General features: G+C 43.2%; 3 protein-coding genes across 3 annotated transcripts; 1 reads left to right on the forward strand and 2 right to left on the reverse strand.

The window, feature by feature from the left end:
• Positions 1 to 298: 298 nt before the first annotated feature.
• LOC128455294 (ankyrin repeat domain-containing protein 13C) lies at positions 299 to 9,894 on the reverse strand. Its single transcript, XM_053438993.1, has 13 exons — positions 9,037 to 9,894; positions 8,857 to 8,898; positions 7,413 to 7,517; positions 5,078 to 5,163; positions 4,806 to 4,851; positions 4,580 to 4,646; positions 4,234 to 4,378; positions 4,002 to 4,133; positions 3,230 to 3,391; positions 3,042 to 3,121; positions 2,803 to 2,901; positions 1,793 to 1,893; positions 299 to 1,699 (listed from the first exon to the last, which is right to left on the reverse strand). The coding sequence occupies exons 1-13, from the start codon at positions 9,407 to 9,409 to the stop codon at positions 1,569 to 1,571; spliced, it is 1,569 nt and encodes a 522-aa protein (XP_053294968.1). The 5' UTR covers positions 9,410 to 9,894; the 3' UTR covers positions 299 to 1,568.
• A 10-nt stretch (positions 9,895 to 9,904) lies between these two features.
• znf830 (zinc finger protein 830) lies at positions 9,905 to 12,135 on the forward strand. Its single transcript, XM_053438996.1, has one exon. The coding sequence runs from the start codon at positions 10,018 to 10,020 to the stop codon at positions 11,089 to 11,091; it is 1,074 nt and encodes a 357-aa protein (XP_053294971.1). The 5' UTR covers positions 9,905 to 10,017; the 3' UTR covers positions 11,092 to 12,135.
• efcab14 (EF-hand calcium binding domain 14) lies at positions 11,305 to 19,020 on the reverse strand. The gene is made up of 9 exons (XM_053438994.1): positions 18,317 to 19,020; positions 17,258 to 17,406; positions 16,953 to 17,098; positions 16,150 to 16,248; positions 15,962 to 16,069; positions 13,810 to 13,962; positions 13,606 to 13,714; positions 13,379 to 13,519; positions 11,305 to 12,860 (listed from the first exon to the last, which is right to left on the reverse strand). The coding sequence occupies exons 1-9, from the start codon at positions 18,490 to 18,492 to the stop codon at positions 12,682 to 12,684; spliced, it is 1,260 nt and encodes a 419-aa protein (XP_053294969.1). The 5' UTR covers positions 18,493 to 19,020; the 3' UTR covers positions 11,305 to 12,681.
• Between the last annotated feature and the right edge of the window lie 390 nt (positions 19,021 to 19,410).

The following is a 19,410-nucleotide window of genomic DNA, read 5'->3' on the forward strand; positions in this document are numbered from 1 at the left end:
CATTAAATATTAAGGTGGATCCAGAAATTGTTTTATCACTTCCTTTATCCCGAGAGAGATTGTGGAGAAAGATTTAACAATTCATGGATCCTGATGAAAGAAATCCGGCATATTTAGGGGACTGAAGTGTGAAAGCTGGTGCAGCTCGATTGAATTCCAGGGGAAGGTCGGGCCTTGGGCGAGGTGTGCGCTCTGAGTGCCTGTGTAGTTCATGTTTATTTAATTTCATTATGTTTTCATACGAAAGGCTTCATGGTTTTGCTTCTAGAAAATGTCTTTTCATCATACTTGCACAAAGTCAGTTGAAACATGATGCTGGTGCTTTATTTAAAAGGGAAGTGAAGTAGGTATGGTTGCAGTACATATTAGCTGAAGCCAGAGACAACTCAGTGGATCAGATTCTTTCCCATCTGGGCATTTTTGGGATATCCAGCAATATCAACTTCACAGCTTGGTTTACTCTCCTTGGGTTTAAAACAAACAAACACAAAATAAATTATAGACGACCATCAAGGAGAGATTTTATAAGCACTAAAAGGTGTTTCAAAGTGTTAGTGTTACAATTGTTCTTTTATCTAAATACCAAGAAGTCTGCAGGTAATATAAGAAACGATCAGGGAATATATCTTAAAGATGCATGTGATCCAGTCGGCCGACACAGCCATTAGCATGCCTTAAATATACTTAATATCAGTGCTGTAACAAACAAAGAACAGTTTGACCTGATATCCCATCTGGATTTCCTCCCCGCACACAAACGCACACACAAGAACTTTTGATACAGCACAATAATCCATTCACGCTTGAGCACAGGATTCATACGAACACGACGCACATGGAGACAACCGAGAGGTAACATGAGCGAACCTGAAAACACAGGAGGTTGCGTCCTGCGCAGGGAGAAAAGGCTTGGATACTGAACTGTAAAGAATGTGGTTTCTTTTTTTAATGCTAAACCTTCTCCCAGCTGGTTCAAAACATTCGTATGTACTGGAAACGTATTGCTACACAGTGTAACTCCTTTGAGTTTCTATCTATCTATTTTTTTTTTATATATATATACACTCGTATGTATAATCCATATTATTTAAATCAATATTAAGCTCAGTTTGAGGTTATAGCTATACTTTTGATTCTCTCTGATGAGGCGTGTAGTATTTACAGATGACCGTGTCAGTGCAGTGTCATAAATGAGAATTGAGTCCGTGGATATGAAACATGAGCTACACTAGATGTTGGAGTGATGGCGATGAGGAGTCCGGTTCTCTGACCATGTTCACAGCAGACGGCAGCGGCGCTGAGCAGCAGATGGAACAGCGAGTACAATGAAAGCTAGAACGACCGCTGTTACGCCTTTTTGAATCACACGTGAGACGGCGCTCTGCAACATCTGCTTGCATCGGTTTGCTTTGGATCCATCGACAAAAAATGACTAAGTAGCAGATGACAGTAACTTAACAATAAGACCAGCTCAACAACACAGGAATCCCTCTTTTTGTGTTTCCCACTTCCTTCAAACATATTTACTCGCTGGTCACTTCCTGTTCGTGTCAGTGGGGCTGTACTGGTCAGAGGTCTGGGAAGCGACTGGGATCCTCCTTGAACTGAGTGGGGATAGTGAAGATTGACTCTTCGAATTTGTCGTAGCGAAATTCCTGAAAGGTGACAGTGGCTGTGATCGTGGGGAAGACGGGGATGTCTGCGGGAAAAAGGAAGCAGAGAAGAGAACAAATGAGTTAGTGATGATTGTCTTGAAGCTCAGGAACACAGTAGTGGATCGGTGCTTACTTACCAAGTTTGACTGGAAACCCAGGCGGAAGTTTCATCTGAACAAACTCTCGGAGTTTGTTGAAGTGCTTGAACGGGGCGATGACCTCCAACACGTTTAGTAACCTGCAGGCAGCGGGAAGTCAGTGAGTCAGCAGTTTATTTTAGCTTTAAATGTACAGAAAATTGTAAATTGAGATCTTGGGTAAAGATAAAATACTGACATTTATAGGGTTTTTGCTTCAGAAATTACTCAAAATAGTCGATTCATTTTCTCTTGATGGGTTAATTCGTTAACTGAATAATGGCTCGAGTTTAACATGAGCTATAACAAGTGTGTTATATATTAAATATTTATAGCCACATAGTTAATAAGATGCTAAAGGAGCGAGGCTGAAGTTTTAAGTCAAGTCAGCATTCTCACACTCAAACTCTCTCTAACACAGAGCAGCTGTAAAAGAGTCTCTACAGTGACAAGCTCTTCAAAACGTGAGGATCTGAATCAAAACAAAATAACATCTGTACAATGGCTGCAGTGGTCTCTCTGGTGACACGGTTTTAAAACACTTATGTCCTGACAACATTTCACAGCGATGTCTGTAATCCATTATGAACCACATCCTGTCTGAAGCCGACCTCCTCCTCATTTACTCAACAAACCACGACTCTCTTTTTTCAGATCTTGTTTGTCTCTCACATTAAACATATATTCACAGTCAGGGGACCATTCCGGCTGCAGAAAATCAATACATAAATTATTTGTTAGTAGCTTAAGAAGAAGGGTCTAGATGAAATAAATGTAAACTTACACATGACACAGTGAATAGGGAGGAGAAATCAATAATAATAAAAAAATGTGCAGGGATCCACTCAGTGAAGTCCTAATGTGTACCTGGCCCAATTATCTGATCTGAATTATTTCATCTCCACACTCGCCCTTTTCTAAACCACCCGGTACATGCGGGTGCATTCACCCAGGATCAATGCATGCAGAAAGCTTTGTAAATAGATCTGAGGAGGGAGGGATGTGCTTACGACTCGATGCCCAGAGGGAATTCCTGGCTCATGGCTACAGAAGCTTTGAAGTTCTTCTTGCTTTCCTTGCACATAAGCTCTCTCCCAAGATGAGGTGGCCTGGAGGTGGGAAGAGACACAAAGACATTGCTTTTGAATTTCAAATTCAGAGTTAATACAATTTTTCATGTGGCTGCCCTGAATAAATTCCTTAATCACGGTGAGGTCTAATTAAATCATAGAAAACACCAGATGCTTACTTTCCGTGCTCTGCTGTGATGTACTCTTCCCAGGAAAGAGTGTTTGGGGCTGGAGCTGTGAGCGACTGCCTCCTCGCAGGCTGCGGGACAAGAACTCATCAGGCACTGGCACAATCACAATCCTCCTACCGCCTTCATCATTTATCATTAGTGAATCACGATGGGACGTTGGCGTTCTTTCATCTCACCTCAAAGTTCTGTTCACTGATGCTACCTCCTTTACTTAAGCTCTCCATGATGGCTTTGTTCCTCAGGATGTCCTCCTCACTGAGGTGCTCCCGCCGCTTCCTGGACTCCAGCACCAGACCGTTTACCGAATAGAAGTCGGCTTCGAAGTTTCCAACTCTCTCCTGCACAGTAAAAAAACGAGCTTTCAGTATTTAGTGTTTAATATTCTCCATCTTCTTTCATCCCTATCAGAATTCTCGGGAGGGGCTCGATCTAAAAGAATGCAAACGCCTTGTCTGGATGTCCGGAGAATGTCCGAGTGAGCCCATGTGAGAATATAGCAGTTCTGACCTGAACCTGACCAATCTCCTGCTGCGTTCTTCAAATGTGAAAGGCAAAGATCTGGAAACTGTCGGCTCCGGTGTTCCAAAACATTTCAAATGACAAAATAAGTTAGACTGAGCTACAAAATCCATATAGAGAAATACCACTGAGAATTTATTTTCTTTGGGGAACTCTGAAAAAAGCCTGGAGGTTGTGGGATTATTTGAAGACGAGAAAAAGACTGGACCCTTAGTTTTCCATTATTCTTAAATTTTTGATTGATTGTTGTGATGAACTGGATAAAGTTCATCCCTCCAGGGCTCTCAATAGAATTGGAATACAATTTACTCTGACTCTACTCATAACTCATTGTCACACGCAACCCACTCTATATAACCGTTTGTCATCATGTAGTTTTCACATTGTGTTAACATTCTGTGTCCAGCACTATAATATCATCAGCCTCACCGTTTTATCCTCCCTGAAGAGCCAGCCAATCTGACTGCGGGAGAAACTGATGGACTTGGTTGACAGAGTCGCTGAGTAGACGTCGCTGCTCATCAGAATGTCCACCTCTTCTTCAGTCTCCATCTCCGACTCCTTGGAGAGAACAAAACAAAGAAGAGTCAGGTCTCTTTGTTCATATCAAACACCCGATGACACACGGTGAAGCAGACGTGTGGCGCCTCCCCTCACTCACCTCGTGGTGTATTCTTTGGTACACTTTGGCCTCGTTGTCCAGAACCACAAAGGACTGGGCGGGGGCCGCGTCGCCGTTGAAGATGAAGCTAAGATCTCCACGCTGACATTTCATATCGTTGAAGTCGATGAGAGTGGTGTCGAGTCTAAATTAAAAGAGAGAGAGAGAGAGAGAGGAGACGAGAGGGTGATGAGAGCTGTGGAAATTGTTATGTCCTACTTTTTAGATCTAAAACAAGTCCTCGACCTGGATATCAAACATTTGATGCATCAAACACTCAGTGAATCAGAATTCCTTCATTAGTCCCAGCAACAAACTTAATATACCAAAGTACTTGATCTTTTACCTTATGTTGATGCCCTGCTTGTAGATTTTACAAGCATCAGACGGCAGCATCCGGGACAACAGAGGCACTGCAATATAGATGAATGAATAAGTGAGAATAGATTCTAGCCTGGCTGACATCACACGGTTGTTCAGGTTTTTTTCATTGAGAAAAAACAACGAGTCAGCGAAGTGAGTTCAAATTGAAGTTGGTCTTAATTTTGTTTGTGTGAAATATGAAAGCTCACCCCAGCTCTGAAAATCCCAGTGCAGCTCCAGATAAAAGTCTCCAAGCTACAGGAAACAGACACATGAGTCAAATCAACAAACTGATCAACTTTGATGAGGAAACCACAGCACGGTGACGAGTTCAGGGACCAACATGCAAACCAAAGTCTGAGGACATTTTCAAACTCATTCTGTGTGTAAACGTTAACCCGATGCAGAATGATGTCATTTGCACACGTGTCTTTTGTGTGGCGGCAATATCTGGGAACGCGTCGCCAGCTGTGATCCTCACCTCCCTCAGGGCTTTCAGTAGTTTCGGCCTCTTGTCCTCCACAGTCTCCCTGGACTGCTGTTTCAACTTGCGCAGTATTGCAGTGACTGAGGAACGAGGGGAGAAAAAATACAGTCAGTTACACACACTCACTCCAATATGATGCTGCACACAAAAGACGCAGTCTCTTTGCTTCAGTCCACTTTATTTCTCTAAATTGAGTGCACGCAATTGGTTCAACTCTGTGAGGTTAAAACTGCTTTGTTCAATTACTTTCCTGTCAGTGTCTCGTAGTCCACCATCCTGAAAACCTGGCAAAGACTGAGCTGCTGCATCACAACAGTTTAAGAGGAGGAGGCTGGATGATTGGACTGCACCATTCTGCTGTAGACCATCTGTTCTCCCCTACAATAATCTATGGACTGGCCGGCATAGACTTTATAACCTGCAGTGAGGTGCTCTCTTGGTCGGAGGAGCAGTCAGTACGTTAAATTCTGTTTAGTTGACTCTTTTTTTTTTTTTTTGTAAATGTATATGCAGTTTTTTTTTTCTATCACCTTTGTTTGGTTTTGTTAACCATTTGTTAAATGTTCATATATTTGAATGTCTAAAATATCAAATTCTGAATAGATGACATATAATTTCAATTTATTGGGGGATGGAGATTCATTGAGAGAGACAGAGAAAGCGAGGGAGAGCTTTGAGTTTTATGTTTTCGTTTCACAACCAGTCAATGGGATTTAACTGGTCCCCAGTTAAAGCAGGCGCACTGTTCGTTATGGAGATTTACGGTTTAATATGTGAGGGAGCATCACCACTCTGCTTCATCTCATTTCTGTGTTAGCTATGCTTCGGTGGCAGTGATTGGATCAGCTCTCGACAAGAGCAGCTACTTCTCAAAAATGACCGGCGACCACTTAACGATATGAACTGAAAGCCCCAATAAACCAGTATAACCAGGGTGAATCCTGGTCGTTGTGACAAGGGTGAAAATACTGGACGTGACTGAGGAGAAAGAAGTGCTGACAGGACGCTGGCTGTGCTCAGGGAGTTGGTCATTGAGCACACACACGCGCACACACACACACACAGTGAGCGAGCTGCTGACGCATTGTGCACATGTGTAAGAGCGAAAGGTGATGACTGATGACGAGACTGCAGTGTTTCATGAGCAACTGATATTAAGACACATTATTCTGCATGTGTCCCTCTCACAAGGTGATAACCAGCTGTGTGCTGCCTTTTATTTGACCAGAGATCTAAACCCTAACACCCCACTGTCGCTCCGGTTTGACTTTCCTCGCATGTCCTTGCGGATGCTGTGGATGCAACCAGCCCCCCCCCCCCCCCCCCTCCCTCCCTGCTTCGCTGCTTCCCCTCACCCATGTGACTGATGTGACCTTCTCAAAGCAAAACTCCTGTTCTCAGTCCCAAGCCAGCCGGCCACAGCAGGCACGGAGAGCCTGGACGCATACTAACCAGGCTGGGGGTCATCTCTCAAACTGCTGAGCCTCACAGCTTCCATCAGAGGAAACATAAGAAGATGCCGATAGTTCACAGTTTCGTTATCTACACAGCCAAACAGCGACAACTCAAAATAGTGATCTCAGCCGAGTCACAAAAGCTGATGTGATTAATTGACCATACATATCTTCATCGTTTCTTTAATTGTTAGTAAATTACACAAAATATGAACAAAGAGCCGGAATAGGGTCAGAAAAGAGAATCTCTGAGGTATTAGCTGGTGCCTTTCACATGCCATTTGACTGTTTTGACTGGATGTCAGATTTAAAAGCTGTTTGGTGATCAGGCTGTAAGCTCGGGCTTCCTCACACTAAGCCATTGTTCAGGCTCCGTTCCAACCATCTGGATGATGACTGCTGAGAGAAATATCGCATCTCGCTTTTTTTGCTGTACTGACCCGACAACAGCTGCATCTTTGTTTATACATATTTCATTAAATGGCTCATGAAAGGTCCTTCAAACATACACACACATGCTGTGACATCCAACAGTATTCAGCCCTGTTCCATTTTTGCAGAATTTCTGAAGCCAACAAGAAAAAAAATTGGAATTCACTAGTAATTAATATTGAAGTAGTGCTTTGAAGGGTTAAATAGTTAAAAAGCTTAATATTTTAACTCTTTATTATATATTGTTATTATGCCATCTAAAGATTTTCTCTGTAACTGGACCAGCTCAACCAAATTTGTCTCCGTATCAAAGCAGAAAGTCCATCAGACAGCAGTCGGCTGACTGTCCGAACCTTGAGGATGCATCACTGCAGGTATCCCACCGAGATAGTAGAGACATGTCTCAGGTTGAAAACTGCAGGATCACTGTTCACATCACTTACTCATTTGCCTGTCACCATAGCTGATGGCTTCTGCCAGAGGACTCCATCCCTGTGCGTTCTTTATCTTTACAGGTGCATTGTGGGCCAGCAGCAGGAGGGCACACTCTGAAAGGAAAAGTTGAAAATGATCACAGATATTCCGTGCACACGCACCGTGTTTTAATTTAATTATTTTTAGCAAACACCTTTATTTAAAAAGAAAAAAAGAAACACAACTTGGAGTAAATGTCGATCTTTTAATGTTACCTTTATAACACAGTCTGGATAAAAGATGGCTAAGTTTTAACAGACGAATAAACTTAAAGTGATAATAAACGTAGAACTCCTAAGATGATTCATAACAGTGAGCATCAGCTACAGGAGCTACGACTTCACTTTCTGCTAGAGGGATCCCCTTTTTGATGCTTTTCCTATTTTCCCCTGTGAGTTCTTCGTGCATTTATTTATTTTCAGCTTTTAGAGTATGTATATAATAATAATAATAACTATATCCAGTGTGCATAATCATGATGGAAATGACTATACAGGCTACAAATGGATGAACATTTGAAGGTGGTAGTAGTAGTTTTGAAAAAAGTTCTTACAAATTAAGCAACACTCACGAGGGGCTGATAGATCAGCATCCACTACTTAGTTGCAGTCAATTTTTCTAATCAATAAAGGACACATCTGCAGAATAAATCAGCTGAGAAGTAGAGCAGCTAATCTAAATAAAGGCAGGACACCACATCATTGGACCACGTCTTAATGAATGAGCACTGAACCTGGATTTGTTTAAGAAGACGGTATATCTTCTGTCTGCATTGCGTGTAATCTGCAATTTATAGCAGTTTCTTTAACCTCCATTATACCTGTTCTATGTTATTCCGCTGGAGAGGTCAGAAAATACACGCTGAGTGCTGCAGGAGTACAGATGCTATTTCAAGAACAGCAGAACTGACTGTGCTTAAAAATGGCCTTTTAATGAGGGTGTCTAAAACTGTTATGCCAGCCAGACACAAGGCCGTGGAACACGGCAGATTGAGAGCAATTTGCTGGGCTCAAATTGAGGCTGGTAGATTACCATCTCAGAAGCATTGGGTTATTTTGGGTTCTAGGAAAAACAAGTTGTAGGGTAAAGGTCGACATGGCCACAACTCATGAGTCCATATTGATAATAACCACAATGAATCTCACATTCATATGATTTGTTAAGTTTAAAGACTTTTAAGACTAAAAAGATTTCTGCTTGTGAGTGAAGGTTGTGGTTTATTACAACTATTTATTACACTTTTACGAAGCAGATTTATATCAATCAATACAAACGGCATTAAATCAATATATATATAGCACTTTTGCCATATTGCTATTGAATGATTTTGCAATAATTATTGACATTTTTCAGTCTTTTCAGTCCAGCCCTACTAAGTTAAATACATTTGATCACGCGAATGTTCATATTTACCTTTGTGGCCCAGCATCAGAGCCAGGTGCAGAGGTGTGTTCCCTGAGAGAGGAGAGACACAATAAGTACACATCCATACAAACAACTAATCCCTAAACAAACACACACACAAGTAAATATAGGTTGTGTTGTGCTTTCCAACAATGTACTCAGGGAAAGCAACACGAGCACAGATCTCACCGTGCACGTCCTTCTGAGAGATGCTGTGGGTCCGGATGAGAGAGGAGAGTCGACGCACGTCCGCCTTGAACACGCACTCGTGCACAGGGAACTCCAGCTCCTCTTTGGTGAGGATGATGGGGTTCTTGTTGTTGTCGTTGACCACGGTGCCGCCGGGCGACACGTTGCCGTTGAGGTTGTTCGCATTGAGCTGCTGCTGCAGCGCGGAGGACTTCACGGACTTCTGGAAAGCCCGGTTGGACTTGAACAGGTTGCTGGTGCCGTTGGGGATGGTGTCGTGTGAGGTTTCGTCGTGCGCGTCCCTCCTCTCCTCGTTCTTGTTGGGCTTGTTGTTGTGGTCCTTGCGCAGGGCGCGGATCTTCTCGCCCGTCATGATCACCTGTCGTGCGCGCTGCCCGGTTCTGTAATAACTGCGCTACAAGTCTGGTGGATTCAAAAAACGAGAGCTCGTCTGAATTAGCAATAACAGCTAATGTGAGTTAAATCCGAGGGTTGAGCTACGCGTGTTGTTTTAGCTGGCGACCGTGTTGCGTTCAAATACCGTTACACCTGCTGCCCGGCTCCGCAGCCAGCGTTAGCCGCCAGCAGTTCTCGAGCTAAGCTAGCCCACAATGGAAACTGAATACGATGGGTGCGGCGATGCAAACAGAGAATAACGCGAAACAAAACAAAACGCACGCACGGAGTTAACACGCGGGAATGAATGAGAACAAGCAGCCAACGACTACATCGTCATCTCCGTCTTCTGTTTTTAAAAATAGCATCGACTCAATTTGCTTTGTGGCCAAATTCAGACGCTCCGATGAACCTGCGGAGCTAACGTCCCCTGTTAGCTGGCTAGTCTCGCGAGATTATCCAGAAAACCGACGCGAGTTGGAGCGGTCGCACCTCTGGCGTCATCTTTAATCGACGCTGATATTTTTCGTGTTGCACTGTTAGCGAGCAGCTAGCTAGCTCACCTGTTTGTTTTCTGGTCTAAAAATGGCACCAACGAAGAAGGTGAAGAAAGTGGTGAATCAGGAGGAGCTGCGGCGCTTGATGCGGCAGAAACAGAGACAGACGACGGATAAGAAGCGCGTCGAGTCTCCGTTCGCTAAGTACAACAGCCTGGAGCACCTCAGCTGCGTGCTGTGCGGGGTGCAGGTGAAGTCCGATCTGCTGTGGCCGGCTCATGTCCTCGGGAAGCAGCATAAAGAGAAGGTGGCTGAGCTGAAGGTGGCGAAGAGTCAACCAATGCCTCCACCGAGCCAGCCGGTGAAGAGGAAAGCGACGCACAGCGAGGACGTCAAAGGGAAAAAGGCGAAAGCAGCGCAGGCAGTGGGGCAGTCTGAGTCCGGGCTGCCGGGGGATTTCTTTGAGCGACCCGGAGAGAAGGCAGCTGGTTCTGTTCCTAAGTCTGCAGGTTCTGTTCCTAAGTCTGCAGGTTTGAGTCTCTTGGCTGGAGTCTACGGTGATGATGAAGATGGTGATGAAGCGGATGCTGGAGAGGGAAGTCAAGCAGGAACCTCAAAGCCTGCTGCCCCGAAGGCTGAAGCTGCAGGGCTGCCATCTGACTTCTTTGACAGCTCCATCCCATCCACACCCTCCATCTCCCACTCTGGATCCATCCACAAAGCAGAAGTGGCGGAGAAGAGCGCAATCAAGAAGGACTCAAACAAGGAGATGGCCGAGGCGCTGCCCGAGGGCTTCTTCGACGACCCGGTGCGAGATGCCAAAGTGCGCAAAGTGGATGCGCCCCAAGATCATTTGGACAAGGAGTGGGACGAGTTTCAGAAGGAGATGAGACAGGTGAACACCAAGTCAGAGGCCATCGTAGCTGAGGATGACGAGGAGGGACGCCTCGAGCGTCAGATCGACGAAATCGATGAACAGATTCAGTGTTACAAGAGGGTCGAGCTGCTGAGGGACAAGCGCGATGTCGCGAAAAATCAACCTCTGTCCAGGAGTGATGAACAAATGGAGACCGATGACATGAGTGTGGAGGAAGAGGATGACGAAGAGGAGTTGCTGGGGCTATTGTCCGGAGACTGGAGGGCTAAGGGGGCACTGGCATAAAGTTCTGTGAAACGTTTTCTCTAAAATGTTTTCAAAGTATTTGAGGTATTTTTTTGTACATGCTCTAAATCTGTAAATAAGTTTGTTAATGGATACTCATGTCGTCCTTTTTTGTGTATATTTTCAAACTGGGTTTAATAATTGTTCTGGCTAAACATGCACCTCCACAAGTTAAGGCTTCTCACTTAGTGGCTCAAAAGCACGAGACACAAATCTTTTAACTTTGTGTTTATTAACTGATGCTCACACGGGAAAAAAAACACACATTCATAAAATCTCTCATGTCAGTAGCAGCATGAATCCCAAATCTAAGTCACGATGGCCAAAGCTACTTAACATGTTCAGCTCAACTAACCATTGTCCTGCAAAAACAAGTTGTTGATTATGTTGGGTTTAAATGATCTGTTCATGTGACGTTATAAGCAACATGCAAAGCACAACAGAATTATTTTCTTTAAATATACAATGTTGAGGCCGCTGCAGAATTTTTTCCTACCCAACCCCTTTCAAAAGATAATTGGCAGAGGATACGTTTGCACCATTTTTACATGAGTACAATGTTTGATTCCAACAAACTTGTCATGTAAATGATGCACCTATTATTAGGTCCATAAAAATTGATTAAATGAATCAAGTAAAGAGTGATACTCAGTGCTTCTTATACTACCTGTTACACATAGGGGGTTAGCTGTGTCGTCTGTCTACTGCAATTTCTATCCAGCAGCATCAACGTCTTTTGTTATTGCTACATATGCCTCGTGAGTCACCAGTTCAACATTCTTTCCAGGTGACTCGAAGTGTTCATAGCCCTTCACATCTTTAAAGAACTGAAAACTGCAACAACAAGCACAAACAAATAAACAGCTACAATTGGACTAAACACACAATCACAACTAACTGAGGATAAATGAGATAAAGACTCAACAGAAAGAAGAAATCTGAAAACTTGGATTCAGCTTAGAAAAGAGTATACAAAAACCTTTACCGTGATACTGGACTGGGTTTCAGATAAGTTAGGAAATTGTCTAAAAACAAAACCCACCCTCACGAAAAGTATTCTTTCTAGTAGTCATTTTTAAACATTCATAAAATTCTATCCGGGGTTCTATAAACAAGGTCTGTTTGAGTTGTACCAGGTGATGATGGGTGGGGACCCACTGACATTCACAGCCTCTCAAGAACCTAAACGCATTGTTACATTAAGATGGTTAAAAAGAACAAAACAGGCGCAGGTTAACAGCAAGTTTGAGAACAGAGTGGAAAACCGGATTCAAAATAAATCACACTTTCTTTACATTGTTAATGGACACAAACCAATAAGATTTGCTAAAATAAGAGCTGAATATTCTGCATATGGAGTAGTGTTAAAATGTTAACATAATGTTTCTTGGGCCGAGATCGTGCTGAGATGGACTGAAGCGAGGGAGGGGAAGGGGTGAGTGTGGGCATGCCAGTGCCACTGTTCCACATTCAGTATGATAAATATTCAGTTCACAAAAGTGCAGCAATAAGAGAAGCGGGACAGGAACTCGGAAAAGCCCTGACCCCCCTGGGCTTCAATACTGTTCACTGCAGTCAGGGACAATGTGCTCACAGGCCCACAGCAGCCGTCAGCTCCATCAGGGAGTACCTCTGGTCCCTGTCATTGTCAAAGCAGTCCAAGGTACGAGCATCAGGTGCTGATGTTCCAAATACTTTCTTCAGATCCTGGTAAGTTAATCCGCGTAAACTGTGTCCAACACCTGCCTGCTGGAAGATGTCCTCCAAATCTGTGGATAAAAACAGGTATTTTTATTCTGAAAGGAAAAAAGCAGGTTGTTGCTGCACAATCACATCAACTTGTAGCCATTTAAGTAATTTTTTGGAAATGCATGCATTTGAAGATCTATGTACCTCTCATACCTGTGCAGTAAATTTGAAGCAACACGGTGTAACGTTTACTAAGCAGCGGCGCCCCCTGCAGCCACGTGTAATGTTCCTGCTCAGGTCCCACTGAACTGAAACCCAACTGAATGTGAAATAGGATGCAAGTTCAAAAATGGCATATTGCAGCTTTCCAGGGGGCCGTGTCTCTCTATTATTTGGCAGAAATGTCTTGAACACTGATCGTCAAGGAGCAGTTGCCACACAACTTGCAGACTCTTGATATTATAGCTTTCTGCTCACGATACAGGTATCTAGCTTGTTATCAACCTCTTGGCAAGAGAGCAAAAAAGCTTTCCCCGACACGTCACACTATTCCTTTGACGCATGCTGAGATAAAACAGTGTGCAGTAGTAGTGTGCACCTTTCAGGGAGCTGACACCAGGCAGGGACACCCTCTTTGAGCATCTTGTCTTGTTTCTGTGGGCAAATCTCTTGGAGCGTTTAGGAGTTAGGAAGCGTGGACGTCTGCTTGTGTGCGGCTCCGTCAGTGGCGTGGACATCTCTGTGAATAAGATCAAATGTGATAAGAATAGATAACATTGCAACATGGACAAATCCAGTGACAGCCGGCTTTATTTAGAACTGTACCCTGCACATCTCCAGGTGTTGCTTTGGTCGTACTGGCTTCTTGCACCATCTCAGTTGCTGGAGTTTCACTCGTGGTTGCCGGTTGAATTGCTGCGTCTTCATCCTTTAACTGTGAAAGAGGTGGATGTTTATTTTACTCTCCGTCTTGAACCCATTGCCACAAAAGCTTCATTCTTAAAATACAGAGAGTAAGCATTGACTCACGCTTTGTTTGGACCCGTTCTCCAATGAGACCACTCTCTGACGAAGATCTGCCACTGTAGACAGGAGGACATGGATCTGTTCAGCAGTCCACACGTGGTGCTGCTCCTCCGACTTGTTAGTCTCACCCACTTCTTTCCTCAGGTCTGTTAGGTCCTATGAGAAAAACAAAAACAAAAACAAGTTTATCTACCAGAAAGTAACTGTTTGATGGGATTTCTTGCTTCTAAGACAAGTGCAATTATGAAAAATGTAATATTGGATCAGGGGTCATGTTTTTGGCAGATTAGACTGGAAAACAATTAGGTGTGAATCCTTGTTATACATGTTCACAAATTCGATTTGACAATGTAACTTCCAACCTTAAGTAATGAGACTTCGGAGAACTCAGCCTCAAGCGATTCATCCCAACATCCCATAATAATTGAGTTCACTGTTAAAAGTATATATAAATATACAACAGTATAATTATTTGGTCCTCCTCTTTTCCAAATTCTGTTTTGCTTGTTAAAAATAAGATTCCACACACGCTTCACATATTCGCCCTAGTTTCACTCCAAAAACTAAAGCATCTCCGCTTCCAAAAATAGAGAGTGTCACTTGTTTCATGTATTATGAATAAAAACCCAATGCATGGATCCCAGAGATGACAGGACCCTCTTAACCCCGGGACAACAACTGCAAAAACACAACAAATTAATCGAGAAGTGGCAAAGTTCACTGCCGGTGTTGGTTTGGATCCATGCAACAGTTACGCAATGAACCCCATCAGCAACAGTCATCTTTGCCATATGTAAAGGAATTTGCCTCAATTCCCAGTGAGATAAACATGCCAAAAGGAGGCGCATTATGCAAATAAGTAATTAAAGACCAGTAGATCAAGTTATTCAGCGTGTTTGCTTCAGCACAGTGTACAGCCCTGTTTTCCTTACACACCCCACTCCATACGTTCAAACATGAATGATGAATGGGGAGGTAAACAGCCTCCAGCTATATCTGCCAAGAACATAGAGAGGAAAATATAAAAAGACAAGCTGTCAAACAACATAAGTTAAATCCAGTTTTGAAACCGGCTCATGAAAAAATCCATCTTCTTCGCCTGTGTGGGATACCAGAGCGTGCAGCACGATGCTACTTACAAAGCAACATAGCTTGTGTTCCTCTGTGATGTTTGTCAGCTGGCCAAAACACTGTATCGACTTCTCAATAGTTTCACACACACAGTCTGACAAATCTCTCTGAACCGCTCAGGCTATTCTCACAGACTACGTCCGTCTCACTTCATTTATTTATCAATGCAGTGACTGAAGAATGGAAACAGCCACAGACGCCGATTCATTCTGGGATATAAATGAATGATAGTATGGGCACAATGTGATGTAAGCTAACAAACACACCCGAAGATAAACAGATCGAAACAAAAGACTAATCATTCTTCAGGTGCTGGCCTCCTTTTTGAAGTCAACAACATACTTTAGTTTTGTGACTGTATCATGCACAGTTGTGTTGAGCTCTGAGACTAGATCTGTCTACAGACATAAAAAACACCTGCTAAAGTCCGAAGTTCCCTCTGTCATAGTTCCTGTTCTAGTAGGTGTATCTAGGACGCAGTTTTACCACCCGCAGTGTCACGGCTGGTAAATAAATATTAACAACAGATGGGGATGACATATAAATATTATTTTTTTTAAACAAACCCTAATATCATATACAATAAAACATTTAGTGGAATTTCTTCCAAATAAACCGAAAAATTTCACAGAATTTTAAAAAATCTGCAGAAGAAACCTCAGATTATCATGTATTTCCATCCAAACCGCTGTGCAAACATTAGAGTAAATTCATCAGGATTAATAATCGGTGGCACTAAGTCTCCAGTGGGTTTATGGTAGATGAAGAGAGCCTGACAAAATGAAATAATTAAAAGAGTGCCAGTGAAATCTTAATAACATTTAAGTCACATTTATGATTTACTATCTAACATTAAGCTTTTATTCACGCTGCGATTGTTCCACTTCGGTAAAGCGTAAAAAAAATGTCAGTGTCATATGCCTACAGAAACCGGGGGAGGGAACACCCACCTTGTGTTATTACAAGGTAATCGAGAGCTCAGTGGAAAAAATAAAAACTTAAATTATCCCCGGCTTGTATTTACCGTTTTCTTCTTTGAGTCGTCATCACTCTTCTGATTTTCCAGAGCAGACTGCATCGTCTTCACGTCGTGCTGGACACTTGTTAGTGTGCTGCCGATTGTAGCAACACTCTGGAAAAGAAAAACACTTTGTTGGGTCAGGCAGAACATCAAAAACATTTTCTTTTCAATCCATTACACCTTGTCTTTACCTTTTGAAGCTCTTCAACTGTCGTAGGAAGGCCGATCAAATCAGCGGCCGATTTCAAGTTGGCCTTCAAATGGTTTACGGCAGAGTCCAGCAAACTGATCTGCATGTGTCAAATGATACAAAGTATTCAGTTACACCTCGGAGCATGGTTGAGCAATCAGACCATTCCTCTTTAACGTCAACAACTTTTTTTTCAAGCGAGTCATAGAGATCATCACCAATCTTGAAATTCAGTGTACCCTAATATAATGGATACATCTAACATTCACAATCCAACAAGATGAGTCCCTCCTAGATGGCTGTGCTGATTATATCCATTATATCTAATGTTTCTAAAGGATGCTTCTGAGGGAATATATGTCAAGACTGGACCATTCAGTTCAACCAATCAATAATCAACCAATAAAATCAACACTAACTGAGGTGGTCAGTGTTTAAAAACTCAGTCCTGTGTGACATCTCTCTTTAAAAATATATGTGCAAAGGAAGCCTTGTAGCTTCAGACTAAAATTGATATGGAAATGCAGTAATAGAGAGTAAAATTACATGCAATTTCCTTCTTAACCCAATTTATGAAGTAACTGGTTTCCATTCACTTGCGCAGCACCATGTTGCAATTTAGTGTAAGAGAAATACAATTTATTGTAAAAGTTGGCATCATTTCAATTCTTTGTATTTGTTATCTATTTAAAAAGGGACTGTCAGCAGCAAAGTGCATGTAACTCTTATCAGTCTGACTCGTACACTGTGACACTGTGAACGTATAGGTGGCTTCAACCCCTCCAGGAAACACTTGAAACTGACCTTTCTGTTCATTTCTGTAAGATTCGACCAGAGTTTGCTCAACCCCTTGTCCCCGTTCTCAATGTCATCAAGCTTCCTCTGCTTGTTTTTCAGGTCCTCGCTGAGTTTAGGTATTTCAGTGGACGACACCTTCTGGCTTGACTCCACTGTTACAAAAACATTAGAACAAGTTCATCACCAATGTTAAAAAGCAGAGGAATGCAAGACTGTGTGTACCTGGGATATGACAGGTTCAAGTGTCCAAAGGGCACTGAGCTTTTTATGACCATCACAAAGTAAGTGTTGGTATGTGATGTTTGTCTTACTGCTGTGCAGCTTTTCTTTCAGCGAGTCCAGATCTTCTTTCAGGGCAATCTGCATCCATATGAGACCAGCACAGGCCATGACACACGCAGCTAGTATGATGAACAGAAACAAGGGGTAGCAGACATTGCAGCACTGCGTGTAGCTTCTCCTGTGAAAAGAAGGAACATGGTAACGTTAGACATTGCTACTTCACAGCCTCTTTCATTATTAATGAGGGAGGTATTTTTAGAAGACTGCATGCGCTGTCATGGGAATTACGAGTTTTAAAACATGGGTTGGTGCATACTGCATCATCATATCACTATTCTGAATTTGGCTGAAAACAAAATTCAGACACAAGGCCTGACAATCTTTCTGTGTGTAAGATGTACCAACTGTTTTATTTTACCTAAGCAACCACTAACAATGAGTACTTTGGTCAATGGTTGATTTTCTTCTGTATATGTTAGTGGGCAGGAATACTCAAAAACCTCTCAACAGATTTCCAGAAGATGTTGTTACAGATCTGGTTTAGGGGGCGGTTCCCTAACCCTTTCCACTGTCTTAAACATAGTGAGATTAAGTTTTCAACGTTTCATTGATTGCTCAAAGAATAGTTAATGGTTATTTCATTCAATTTAGATTGAGTGTTTTCAATTTGTTGCAGATCCAATTAAAAATCCTGACCTAGATAACTTAAATGTGGAATCATAAGGGGACTGCTGGGCCTGTGTGGAGGTTATTATTTTCTCTATGAACTAAATCATTGTTGAAAATTGCCCAAAAATAAATCCAATGATGTAGCTTCACACAACCTTTGGTAATAGATTTTAGTTGCATCCAAAACCCAATTCAATCCTGTTTACTATCATGTATTTGTACATGACAAAGAAAAATAGAGGTGTTTTTTTGTTTTGTTTTTGCAGTCGATTAACCAAATAATCGTCAGTACTCTCATTTGCTTTTGAGGATAATAATGAAGTTAGATATTTTAAGTCTTTAGAAACTACAGTTTTGTGAATTTTAAGCAGGAGAGAATGAAAACACCACATTTCATTGTTATTACAAAGACCACTCACTTCCCAAAGTTGGCTGCTTCGCTCATGGTGTTGAACTCGTCGTCGTCGGAGCTCGACTCGGACTCGGAGTCCGGCGGCTCGGTTCGGAGGAGCCGGTGACCGGAGCCCTTCTTGGTCTTCTTCCTCTTGCTGTCCCCGAGCCCGATCAGCGCGTTCAGCTCCTTCCGCTTCTTCATCTTCTTCTGGGGCGTCAGCGAACCCGCCGAGCCCGACTTAAACCCGACCAGATCCAATGTTTGGTCCAGTTTGCTGGATGTTGACGTGTGGGTAGCGGCTAAGCTAACCGAGCGTCCGCCTGCTAGCTAGAAATGTCAACCACGCAAATGCGGTGTCGGAGATAAACACATCGGATTGTGGTCGCTCAATTCACTCCGCACCTTGCCCGCCAGCTCGTCCTCTTGTCTCACTGTCCACGACGAGCAGCCAAGCGATCACATACGGTAACTGAGCTAGCGCCTTGCTAACGGAGGCTAACAGCGGCTGGTTGACGCGACCGGGCTGTCACATCCTCCGGGAGAAGGTTCGTAGGGAGCCGGTGCAAGGTCGCTCCCTCTGGAAACCCGGCACACACCGTTTAGATAGACGAATAAAAACCACGGTGAACCAGGTCACCGAACCGGAATACGCGGCGTCGTGTTAGCAGCGATCAGAGCCGCTGCTGTTGCCTGTGTTGTTTGGGCTGGGCGTCCCGAGTAACCTCACAGCTGATTGGTGCAGGGGACGAGCTACAACTTCCTGTGTTTGGGCCAGAGACTCACACGGCAGCACTACACCACTAACACAACATCATGCAACACAAAACCATCACCATCACCTTCCCCGACACCACCAGTGTATAGGTTATGAGAAACCCCCAGCATGCAGGTAAAAGACCCCCCCCTCCAACACACACACACCTCAGACACTGGACGTGCTGCAGGTCTCTGTTGTCATTTGCCGTCTAATTGTGATGGTGGTATTAGTGTCTGAAGGTTTTTTTACATGCACCTGCTGTCATTTTGTCTAGGTGTCTTTGTGTTGTCCCCTTCAGCCGTTTTGAAGTTGCTGTGGTCAAGTTACGTTTATCTCTAGTGTATCTGAAGTTGTTATTTATC

Source organism: Pleuronectes platessa, chromosome 13 (genome assembly GCF_947347685.1).
Source record: "Pleuronectes platessa chromosome 13, fPlePla1.1, whole genome shotgun sequence".
In the NCBI taxonomy this organism is placed as follows: domain Eukaryota; kingdom Metazoa; phylum Chordata; class Actinopteri; order Pleuronectiformes; family Pleuronectidae; genus Pleuronectes; species Pleuronectes platessa.